A 12,821-nucleotide genomic window follows, 5' to 3' on the forward strand; every position below is an offset into this window, starting at 1 on the left:
TGATCTAAGATTGAAACAGCAACCACGGGCTTGTTTAGAAGATAGTCGTGCATTATGAAATCCAATATCTCGTTGCAGATGGAATAGCATACGTTGCCAAAGATATCATTAATAAGTAGTGAGGTCTGGAATTCACACGCAGCGCAGGATATCAACATACCAAATGAAACATATTTTTGGTTGAAAAGAAATGTATTGGAGACAGAAGTGGTAGCTGTAAGGAAGCACAAAACCCAGAGGAGTTCTTCATTCTTTCTTTTTAAAAATGTTATTACGTCCTTTTAAATTGCTTTCTGTTTTTACAGAGCTGGCTAAATCAATACAGCTACCTTCTGGGTTCTTCTCAGATCCGATTGCATCAGCAGTAGACACGGATCTCAGAGCGAAAGTGCAAAGCTGTTTAATATATTTACAATAAGTTTCTAGAAGCACATTTGCTGAGTTAGATTTTCTGCCTTGTTATAATCTCTGATGATTAAATCCCCAATTTAGACTGACATTCGTCTAGAAAATAATTCTGATGATGTTCTGTTTCATTTAGTGAGGGTCATGTTTCATGTATTTTATGCCTGGATTTCTTAAAACATATAAGATCTAATGATTTACTTTTTATACACCAAAACATTATTTATGCGTTTCATTCTCTTAAATAATTTAACAGCTATAATTCTTAATCAGAATTATATTACATTAGAAGCTCATTAAAAAAAACATATTTGCAGAAATTAATTTATCGAAAACAATTGGCGTGAAAAAGCTGAAAAACATTATTCCTTTTATAGACTTACCCATATGACCATCTGGATCACTGGTTATATAGGGGAAAAAATCATACTGTGGCCGGAAAACTTGATCGTATGCAACAATTTCGTCTGATGACTGAAAATGTGAGACAGTAGAAGCATGAAACGAAGACAAGGTATTGTCCGAATATTTTATTTATTTAAAAAAAAATCTTTATAATAATCTTTAAGAATCCCTCCTTACACACAGTTTCTTTACATTGGAAATGACTAATATTTACAGCACATTATCTATTATATTAATAATCACTACAAGTACTGTCACTGACTTTTTATTTTTTTTTTTTTATTTACTCTCATGACAATAAAAGCTCATACTTACTGATGAAATGACACAACCCTCCATTCTGTAATGTAAAATGGTCTCAGGCATGCAGCTCTCTGTTACATAAGGAACAAAAGTTGGAATAGTAAATGAATCCTTGTGTTATTTTTTTTCTTCTATTACACTAGAGAAAGGAAAGTGAAATGGTGATAAATGCCTCTAGAGGTCTGCACTTTATTACCCCTCACTGACTCTTCTCTGTGTGCTGGCAGTTCCTGATTTTGATCAGGTCAGAAGGATGGAGCTTATGAATAATTGTAGTGCCCTTCTGTAGTTCTGTAACTTCAGAGCAGCCAATCAATCCTGTTGTGTTTCCGAGATTAGCGACCCGTTTGATTTTACTTTCAATAAATTATTCTGACATTCATTTTGTTTTAGTTTCTGGGTGTAGAGGATAAATGAAAGCCATATCGCTATTTATTTTAGATGTTACAGATTTCTGATGTTCTTCTAAATTTGAAAGCGTGTTTCAGAAGTGGTTCAAAAGTTTGCTTGGGTTCTAACATGAGCTTAATTCACCTACAAAAAAGTTTCGGTATTTCTGACTTAGGTTAATGTCATGTAAAGGTTAAAATTGTGGCTTTTTTTCTTTTCTCCGGTGACCATGGAACAATCTAAAATCTGAACAAACATCTAAATAAATAACTGAATAAAGTTCACATTAAAACGTAATTTCCAACATCACATCTTTTCATGCATGCAAATGACACTGCTACAGGTAATCATTCTCAGGAAAAGGGGAAATATTTTTTTCCTACAGTCTATAGGCAGATCTTTTGATTACAAAAATATTAACGCAAGCAATGCAAGGGAATTTTTCTGTTAGAGATAATACAATGTATGAGCTTAAAAGTGTCACAAACATTAGGGTTAACCAAAGTGAAGTTCCAAAAGATTCTTGTTCCTTTTTTTTAATCAAAGCGGCGCACTGTTGTCAGTAGGTTTGAGGAAGTAGCTCCTGTTGCAGCACACAAGACCATTCCGTAATGGGGATTTCATAGACCCCTGTTTAGGTGCTTCTATTGTTGTACAGAGAGAGTTTATTTTCATCTACAATCTAGGAGAAAAATAGGAGAAGAGGATCTGTAATGAATGAAAAATTTGATTTTATTCAAATCAATATAAAATCAGACTGCATTAATTTACATTATACTTGATTCACTGTTCACTAAAGAGGTTGATCAATTTAGAACACACACACACACACACACAAACACACACACAAACACACACACACACACAGACACACACAAATGTTCATTTTTCTAAAAACTAACAAGTGCTCTGTCTCGAGGTCTTAGCAGATGTGTATGATTTCCAAAGCATTTCAAATACAGAGCTCACCAACACCAGTCTCACAAAAACTATTTGATAGAACTCATGTGGACAATATGAAAATATGGACACAGCAGCAGTTCTGGAAGCATTTTATCAGCTCTTAGGTGAAGCAAATATGTACATTAAAGCTTATCCACATGATGTACTAGTTTTCTAACACAATCTCTCTCTCTCTCTTTCTCTCTCTCTCTCTCTCTCTCTCTCTCTCTCTCACACACACACACACACGTGGTAAAAAATGGAGAAGTTAGAAGCTTTCAGATTCATTTCCCCCTGGTCAGCATGTATGTGTGAATATCTACTGTGGATATTCTCCAGCTCTGAGCTCTTTCAGCCGTAATCACTAAAATAAATATTCTCCCTAAAAAAATCAGACAGGTGTTTTCTTGTGTTTGCATTCCACGTTAATTCAGGTGTAAATATCTACATTAATGGTCATGTGGAAGCCAAATGGCAATCTGATGCTGTCTGACTAACCTGACTGATAATTTGAATGTCATATTGGTGTGTGTGCGTCTGTGCTCTCGTGTTTTCCCAACAGTGTGTTGCAGGGTATTTTTTGGCACCACAGGAAGTCCGTTACATCTGTTCACACTGACTGTCTCTGTTGCACAACAGACCAGAAGAGCTCCATCCTCACTGTAACTGTTTTCTTAGTTTAGCTCGTCTAGCAACACAGAAAACAGTTCAGTCTGCCCCTCACCTACCTGCCTGTACACACACACACACACACACACACAAACACACACAGATACACTGGGACAGAATCTTTCTACAGGCAGAAGGTGACCTCACCAAAAGTGTAGGCCCTGGACTTGATTGACAGTTGAATGTCTTTGTCTTTATCTCAGTAGACAAACTTCCTGTCAGCTCAGAGTTAGTGTAACCACACACTACACACAGCTTCAGGTAGGAGAAGTTCATTACACCCCCACACCTCTCAACATGTCTGTTGCCTCAGTAGTATGGCTATGTCCATGCAAAAACCGATATCATGATAAACTTCAGTCAGACAAGGTCGGGCACATCTAAGACCAGTCTTCCATGCACAACACTGCACACTCCAGACTCCTTCAGTGATTCTGATGGATATTTGAGATCATTGAGATCTTGCTGATGTAATGAAATATGGCCATATTATAATGTTTAGATAATGAGCACCATTTTCTTCAAATTAAATTCATGAACATTCCCAAAAGCAGTCAGAAACAGTCCCAAAGCATCACTGATCCTCCTCCACAGTGTACAGTGGTGTATTAGGTGTTTTTTGTGTCAGGTATCAGGTGTTTTTTCTGCTGTGAATTGAGACAAAGGTTTTGGTTTCATCTCACTATAGCACATGTAGCTTGATGAAGGTCAGGTGCTGCATTTTGTGGTTTGCTTTCAGGTAGAGATTCTTACTTGTAACCCTAAAATAATGCTCATTGATCTGGTGCTAGAGGGAGACTCCACAATTCTAGACTATTCTGAAACGCTGAAATTTTTTTCTTTGTGTGTTTTGTGTTGAAAACTAATTTGTTTGTGGTGACTCGCACATCTGGACAAGGTCCAAAGATAAACATGTAATGTACACTATTCACACTTAAATTTAAAAAAAAAAACTTTGTGGCCAGAGTATTCTTTTAGCAAAATCCTCAGCTATTAAACAATGGCAAAGAAGTTTAACATGTAGAAGAATGGGGCAGGGAGCATGATCACGTGAAACATTATTTAAGGATACAGATCCACTATGTCACATGTCAGAGTTTTGTCTGTTTTGTCTCCATCCGCTGGCCAGATAGGGTACTTGACAGCTTTTCAAACTTGTTTTTGGCACAGCACAATTAATTATTTAGGTAAATGTGGTAGTCAAATTGATGATGTACTTATTTCTAATTCTTCCTTAAACCATTTACTTCTTCTTAAATCTTTTAAGGGACGAGTATATAGACATTTCCGATGTTACAGTACAAAGAAAAAAAAGAACTCGTTAGAAATAAGAGAGAACAGAAACAAACGAGAGAGAAGGAACCTCAAAGCACACGCCTTGGGGAATCCCTCCATCCCACTCCATCTGCTCGTATGAATGGATTTAGTGATTTAATCACAGAAAGGTGTAGCAGGTCTTAATGACGCGTATAATAAGCCATGTGTGCAATTTATTCCTGAGATCGGATACAAATGATTGGTGGCTTGAGTGATGCAGGAAATCAGGTCAGAGATAGATATGGACAGAATGTCATCAACATATGGATGAAATAAAAAAATTATCCTGGCGTGTCTGTCGATTCAAAACAGGTTTCTGTCATGTCTTTTTTTTCAGATACAAATTGTAGCTTACAATTGATGTTGATAAATTCAGACAGGGGGAACTGTGGTGTTTGTGTGTGCACTGAACGTCTTGGTGCACGGACGAATCGCGAGCGTTTTCATCAGCAGTCTCCACTCGCCGCATTGGCTCTCTCTCCAATCCTGATTCCCAAACACCGAGCAGCGCCGCTGAGAAAGAAAAACAACATGTCTGTCTAGACCTGCAGGAACCGTGTGCACAGAGGCTTGACTGCCCCCGCTATGGCCGGTTTAAGATGATATGGGCTACGCTGGACTTGGTCGTGGGCGCGCTGCTGAAGATGATGCTCGGTGGATTTTAAGCGCGCGGCGCGCATCTCTCCAGGAAATATGGCGACCATGCGGGTGCTGACGGCGTGCGGGCTGCTGCTGGCCTTCTGCGCGCTGGCGCTGCTCGCCGTAGCCATGAGCACGGACTACTGGTACGAGACAGACGCCCGCCGCCACCGCGAGCGCTGCAAGAAATACGCGGGCAAGCGAACTGACCCGGGATACATCTACATTTCCAGTCAGAACCTGCCGCTCCGCATGCTGCCCCAGCGGCCCGAGCGTGGCGGCGCGGTACTGAGGGAGAGGCGCGATCTGCTGCCGCCTTCCTCGGCCATGGAGTCGCGCTGCAGTCGTAGGTTTAACTCGACGGCCACGGGCCTGTGGCGGAAATGCCACAGAGAGGGCTTCGATCAGGAGAACGAGGAGCTCATCTTTAAAGGTGAGACCTGCTGGGACGGGCACTACAGGCCCAGCTTAGTGCATGACTCCATGACAGTGCACCAGTCTGAATAGAGACCAGGAAGCTCATTAACATGGGGCTGGAAATCACAACCACATGAGAGGAGATACATTTAGGGTACAACAGTAAAAGCTTCAGAATCGTATCAACGCCTACAGAGTTTACATAAGCTGAATACGATAAGCCTGTGTTCGACACAGTAGGTGTTAGTTCAATACTAGAGCCTCACTGATGTGTTGAAAATTCAACACTGGCTTTTTGCTGCGTAAAGATAAATAGATAATGTGCTTTTCGGGGCTCCGGCGCTATCCAAGGTGCTGATCCATGCAGTTACAGCGACCACAGCTTCAGTTAATCACACTGGCAGTGCATTGTTTTTAAACACGTCTAAAACTGACTGTGGAGAACGCAGCTAACTGCATTGCAAATTGAGTTCACGTAGTTTAAGCTCGAGATGACATATATATCACACGCTATTAAATCTGCGAGAGACATTTCATGAGCATGCACTGTGCATGGGCTCTTTCCTCTCAGTGAGTGAGTGTTTTAACCTTCTGACTTCCTTTTATCATTAGGTATATATTCTTAAAAGACTTCCCATATCATTTATTTAGAGTCTTTCACAGTCTAAAATAGGCTACATAGTCAACACACACAAACACACACACACACACACATCCTGAACTTCACAGGACTGAATTCCTCATTAGTGTTCAAACCTCCCAGAAGATCAAGACTTACTGAAGTCCCCAAAAAAGACATTCATGGATGAGAAATTAGATCCCGTTCTCCTGAGAAAAAAACCTCATTCTCCACATCAGTCTCTGTCACACTATAGTCATAGAATTAATTTGGAACCAATAAAAAATGGAACATGAACAAAACAAGACTTCCATTCTTTTGATCTCTTCTTGATGAAGATCTGTTATATCTGAGGTAATCAATATTGGGTTAAGGTTAGGATTTCTAACTACAGTAAACAAATTAAGTAAAAAAGTGTAATTTAAAAAAAAAAAGCTTAAAAACACAGTGCTAACTCCTGCTCCTGCAAGTGCTGAATACGAATACATGTTTTAAAAGAAATATGTTTTTGTCCACAGGTTTGCTCCAGCGCTGTACGCCAGTGAAATATTATTATTCCTCCTCAAATATTCCACGCAATCTCCCTGTGAATATTACGAAGACGATACGGCAAGATGAGTGGCACGCTCTCCGTAAGTTATCTTCCATGGAATTTGGCTGATTTGCCAGGCCAGGGCCAGTTAAAGCAGTCACATATATCAGAACAGCAGCTGACTGGGAACTCTCGGCTTCTCCAAAACGAAAGAGGAGAGAATACTCACTCCTCCTGCTAACCACAGCCATTCGCGGTGCTCATTCCTCCTGGCTGATTTCACGCTTGTCCAAGCACAGACAATTGAGGAATCTAAAAATAGGGCCATAGAAAAAGGAAAAATTGCACTTTTCTCTCAAAGGGAAAATAGTGCTGATGTGATGCTGGCAACAGATTCTACGCGATTGTTTTAATGAACTTGCACTTCCTTTTCACAGTTCTTTTGTCTGTTCTCATTCAGAGGAAATATAAATCCTAATGTGAATGAGGAAAATGATAAGATGTTTTCAGAGTGAGAAAATCAGAAAATCAGATAAAGTGTTTTTTTTTCCTTCAAAAACCTGTCATGCACAAGGATTACTGCTGAAATTTGTCTTGTGAACGTGTCACTGCAGATTTACAGAGGATGACCGCAGGGTTCATAGGCATGGCTGTGTCCATCATCCTGTTCGGCTTGATCATCGGTGTGCTGGGCTGCTGTAAGCACAATGAGCTGATGCAGTATGTAGCAGGCCTGCTCTTCCTAATGGGAGGTAAGTTCTGTTTACATGCACTGATCCACTGCTCCACTAGGTGGCAGAACAGTACAAGGGAAAAAAAACACGCAAACTAACATGGAGGAGAAATCCACTAATGGTCAATAAAGAAAATGTAGCAGTGAGACTGTTATTACTACACAGACCCTTCTGATTAGCAGTAAATTAGTAAATCTGGTAAATCCTATTGGTTGAAATTATATGGTCAGCATAAAGCATTGTGTGGTTGACTTATTTTCCTCAAATGAAAATCATCATTCATTAAAAAAATACACAAAGAAAACAAACACAATTTTAGATTGAGGTTATGTGTTACTAAGTGGTTAATAGCTGGGCTTTATAAATATGAAACTTACTCACACTCACACATGGTACCAGCAGGACTGTCAATAGTAATAAGAATAAAATAATTGTTTCATATTTACAAAACTACCTCATTGTGTAAAAGCCAGAACGTTGGTTGATTCTTATATTCTTGCTTTATCCATTAGTTTCACTCTAGTTGCACAATAATAACTGGCACTTTTTTGTCTCTTGTTATTCTCAGGTCCAATTGAATTAGAAAGGGCTATGTGTGTCCATTTTTGTATGATGTTAAAAATCTGGATCAGTGGGACGTCACAGGCAAAGCTGTAAATGATAATAAAGCATTACTGTGTTACTGTGTGATAGAGCATTGAAAAGAAGACCTCAGAAAAGAATAGTGAATATTTTTCCTCTGTTCTGTCTCTTACCACTTAGGAACCTGCTGTATCATCTCTCTCTGCACATGTGTGGCTGGGATTAACTTTGAGCTGTCTCGCTACCCACGCCAACTGTACAGGCTGCCTGAGGACATCAGTCATGGCTATGGCTGGTCCATGTTCAGCGCATGGGGTGGTCTGGGCCTCACGTTGCTTGCCGGATTCCTCTGCACACTGGCTCCATCACTTCACAGCCCTCAGACCACCACTGTACACAAACCGCGGCAGGAGAACGGCATGGTGTGACGGACATAACAAACACACACACACAGACGAGTACATAAACCCACAGAAGTACATACCACAGGTTGCCAGACACCACCTTTACAACCATGTGCATGTATGTCATGGAAAGCCAGACTGAAGGATTTAATTTCATAGAAGCACATGCACACACACACACACACACACACACACACACTTTTACAGAGCATACATCCTGTATGAGTCACTCCAGGCTCCTGTGCACATCTTTAAAACGTAACAGCCTGAGTAAGTTTATAGGAATGATGAGCAGCGAAAAAAAACAAAGGAAAAAATGGACGCAACAAAAATGGAACCTGCCATGTGTCTGGTCAGAAAAGAAATCGAGCAAAAGAGAAGAGCACAAGAGGATGAGAACAATATCCAGTCCCAAAATCTATCACTGGGATTGTCTTTTATTCTAAATGTTTTTCTGTTCACATGATAATATCTCTCTCTCTCTCTCTCTCTCTCTCTCTCTCTCTCTCTTCTTCCTTAATCTGTTTCTTGCTTCTCTGTGTCCCTCTGCCCTTCTTCTCATTGCTTTCTTTCATATTCCTAAAGGATCTGAAAAACTTTTAGTTAGGTAAAATGTAATGTCTTGGCGTTGCCTGCTGCGTAGAAAAGAGGAAAAGAAACAACAAACAAAAGAAACACTATTTCAAGTGTCTTCCTGTACATGTTATTTCATTTGTGGTTTCAGCAACTTTATGACGAAAAGAAAGCAAGAGCACAAAGCACAGAAAGGGAAATAGCTTTGTGGAGGTGACCCTTTATCCTGATACAGCGTGTGACTGTGTACCACAGACCTGAAATGGCTTGTACTTAAGAAAATTTGAAGGAAGTGAAAAGCAGTATTCTAAGGGTGTGAAAAGATGGGAATTGATTTGGTTTTGACATGATTTATCGAGACTTTTATCTAATAAAAATGGTCAAAACCATTCATTTGTTGTCATCATGAAGAGAACGTTGTAATCATGTACACGAGAAATGTGTGATTGTTATAAAAGATAAATGGCAAATCATGAATTGAGCACATCCTGTCTCCTTGTACATCTATAAGAAAAACATACATGACGTGCCTATATGGGAGAGAACAAACAGACCGTATGAATATAAAACAATATGAAATCATAAAACTTTCTTCAAGGAGGGGTTTATTAAAACTGAAATAAAATGTGTGACAAAAAAAAACCCAGGACAGAACTTTTATGCCAATATGGACACACTGAGGACTCTGTTAAATGTGTTTTACAAGACATTTAAATATTTTGGACATCAAAGTCTGCTTTGTGAACAGTCATTTCTATTTTTGTCCTTGTAAAAATTCCACATGTGCGCCCGCTCCAAACAGCTGCAGCATGGCACCCACCGCTTCAGCCTTTTCACTAGGCCACAACTTTACCGCAGACTGGAACCCTGACAGTGACCTGACACACCATACATCCCCTGTGACCATGATCATCTCCACCATGAACAAATCTGCAAAATGTATTGTCTGGTTTTGCTTGCTTGCCTTTTAATTGGGTGCTCAAATCTGTGTATGCAAGAGAAAACCAAAATTCATACCATTTATATAAGTTTTAATAATGAGGAGGTTTATGAAGCTTATGGCTCATTATCTTTTCAAAAAGCTTCTTGAAATGATTACTCAATAGCACAGCAGCATTGTTGTTTTTATATTAAATATTTGCTGCATGTCTGTACCTCCATTTCCACTGATCACCTACACTATCTACAAAATACTCACTCACACTAACCGCTTTATCCTGGTCATGGTTGCTGTGGATCCGGCGCTTATCCCAGGAACACTGGGAATGATGCTGGAATATACACTGGATGTGATGCCATCATAACAGCCTGAGTAAGTTTACATGAATGATGAGTAGTGAAAAATAAACAAAGGAAAAATATGGAAGCAAGATGAGAACAATATCCATTCCCATCTGTCACTGGGACTGTCTTTTTAATTCTAATTTTTTTTTCTGTTCACATGGTAATCTCTCTCTCTCTCTCTCTCTCTCTCTCTCCCTCCCCTCCTCTCTTTCTTCTGCTTTCCCTTCCTTCTTAATGACTCTGGCTCTTCTGTGTTGTTCATCTTCCGATTGCTTTTTCCTCTCTCCTTAAGAAAATCAGAAAAACCTTTAATTAAAGGAAAAATATTATGTTTTGGAGTGGACTGTCATTGCCTGCTGCTTAAGAAAGAGGAGAAGAATGAATCAATAAAAGAAACACTATTTCAAGTGTCTTGCTCCTCATATTATTTCATTTGTGGTTTCAGAAACTTTATAAAAAAAATCACACCTGGCAATCACACCTGGGGCAAATTAGGATAGTGAGACCCGAGGAAGTCTTATTAATTGGATCATTAAACAGCATTTCAGTTTATTTTGCTGTTTTCTGTTCAACCTTTAGATTAAAAAATGATGTCAATTAAGGTAACACACTGATCACAACAGACAGGAAGAGACCTTGACTATCATCTTCAGTTAAAAAATACTGCATAGTAAAATAGAAATATAAAATAATAAACACACAGCTGCAAACCTCATTCTACATATTCTAGTAAAATATAATATAAAACTGTTAGACATATTAGACAGACAGTGTGTAAGCTTGTCTAGATTGTCTTTGTTTATCAAAATGAGAAGAATTGACAGACGCTTCAGTTTAGCAACTACTCCTCCATGCAGTAACATACAATACGCTTTAACACTTCTACATAAATATAGGGGCATAACTGCAGTATTATCCCTTCACTGTGCAAACAGGGGAAAATACAAAACTAACTTGATGAGGAGTAGCGCTGTTGATATCAGTGTCCAGCTTTAATGCTATAATTCAAAAGATGAAATACATTTATCAGTGCATTTTATGTGTGTATGTCTGTGTGTGTGTGTGTGTATGTATTATGACAAAACTCACTTGAGATTAAACAGGAACATATGAGACACTACATATGATTACACTGATAAATGTGTGTATCTGTGAGGTTTAGCTGCCAGATAAAAAGTTCAGTCACGTTTCTCCTAGATTTTCCTGTTCCATTTTATTAGACTAATTTCACACAGGGAGTTGGGGTACTGTTCACTTATTAACAGATCAGCAGTCTCTCTGGAACTTTAGTCCCTTCTATAAAATGACCAGTAGAAATAACCCCAGGTGTTATATTGTATGTCCTGTCCAGTTCATCTTACTGCTAAAGATTCTATTATGTCCAGAGTCTTTGATATCTGAACTTCCTACATTTATTAAAACAAATAACAATAACAAAAACCCCTATTTATTTACTAATATGTATCTACTTTGGCTGCACAATAAATTAATTATTACCTGTAGATGATTATCACTTATTATTACCCTGAAAACAATGTTCAAACTTTTTGTATACATAACGTACCCCATAGTACACATTATTAGGGTTTGAGTTCATCAGGGTCTACTGACTACACCAGTAACCCTCAGAATATAAATTCTCCAACAATAAATGCTGCAATGTTTCTTTCTTTGTACAGTATGAAGAATATAATACTGAATGTTAAAAATACACAGGTGATAAAGATCTGAACAAAAGCTCTTTATCTACTGGGGAAGGGAAATATTTACATTCCTATTTTATTCTCTTGCTTCATATTTCAAATAGACTAAAAGGCTCTGAGCATAAAAAAGAATGTAAATAAGTGAAAAATTTATATTCCTTCCTCTCACATTCTTTTTTTGACCCTAGACAAGTAAGATCTGCTCATGTCCATATGACCAGTTCAGAATGCTCTCAGTTCTGCTGGACGAAGGGGATGTATACACACTTCTGGTATTTCACAGTTGTTTGTCTTGCAGTGACAACTGACTGTGACACAACAGCTAAGGTTGAGATCTGAATTGTGGCATTTCCATAAACATGAGCTGTTTTTCTACACTGAGTGTTTTTTTTCTGAAATGGGAAACGGGGTTGCATTCTTTTTTTTTCTTTTTTCTTTTTTTTACAACCCACTGGAGCACACAGTAAACCAGAACATTTCAGAAAGCCAACACAGCCTCTCCTCATTTGCCCTGGTCACTGGTGCTAAATAACAATGCTACAATATCAGCACTGTCAGATCTGAATACACACTGTATGTGAACACTCTCACACATTTAGACTTTTATTTTCTCTGGCTCCTCTTCTGGCTCTGAGACCTCAGAGCACAAATTCATAATAAACATCGGTCAAAATAGAGAGGAAACTTCTCATATAACACTAATACTGCTACCCTGTAGTCATTTTTAATATTCCTTCTCTGTACTGTCCCTCACTTAAAATTACAATTAAAATGTCCATCAAGATTCATATCCACTGTTGAATCTTTGAGCCAGACCTTCAGTGACATTTAATAGTCACGGGAGTGTGTGAGTGTTGGGGGTGGTGGTGATGGATGTGTGGATGGGGGTTGTGCTGTGACGGA

General features: G+C 38.8%; 2 protein-coding genes across 2 annotated transcripts in view; one reads left to right on the forward strand and one right to left on the reverse strand.

Moving 5' to 3' along the window:
* Positions 1 to 1,405, reverse strand: part of spi1a (Spi-1 proto-oncogene a) — a 26,552-nt gene extending 25,147 nt beyond the window's left edge. Inside the window, exons 1-3 of the mRNA XM_058407626.1 lie at positions 1,310 to 1,405; positions 1,126 to 1,184; positions 789 to 879 (exon numbers count right to left, since the gene is read on the reverse strand). Coding sequence (XP_058263609.1) covers positions 789 to 879; positions 1,126 to 1,176 — 142 coding nt within the window. The 5' untranslated portion in view covers positions 1,177 to 1,184; positions 1,310 to 1,405. The remainder of the gene's footprint in view (positions 1 to 788; positions 880 to 1,125; positions 1,185 to 1,309) is intronic.
* A 3,270-nt stretch (positions 1,406 to 4,675) lies between these two features.
* Positions 4,676 to 10,622, forward strand: tmem276a (transmembrane protein 276a). The gene is made up of 4 exons (XM_058407625.1): positions 4,676 to 5,503; positions 6,625 to 6,738; positions 7,253 to 7,390; positions 8,135 to 10,622. Exons 1-4 carry the CDS (start codon positions 5,125 to 5,127, stop codon positions 8,380 to 8,382), a joined length of 879 nt encoding a protein of 292 aa, XP_058263608.1. The 5' UTR covers positions 4,676 to 5,124; the 3' UTR covers positions 8,383 to 10,622.
* Positions 10,623 to 12,821: the final 2,199 nt, after the last annotated feature.

This window comes from Hemibagrus wyckioides, linkage group LG14 (genome assembly GCF_019097595.1).
Source record: "Hemibagrus wyckioides isolate EC202008001 linkage group LG14, SWU_Hwy_1.0, whole genome shotgun sequence".
Taxonomy (NCBI): Eukaryota; Metazoa; Chordata; class Actinopteri; order Siluriformes; family Bagridae; genus Hemibagrus; species Hemibagrus wyckioides.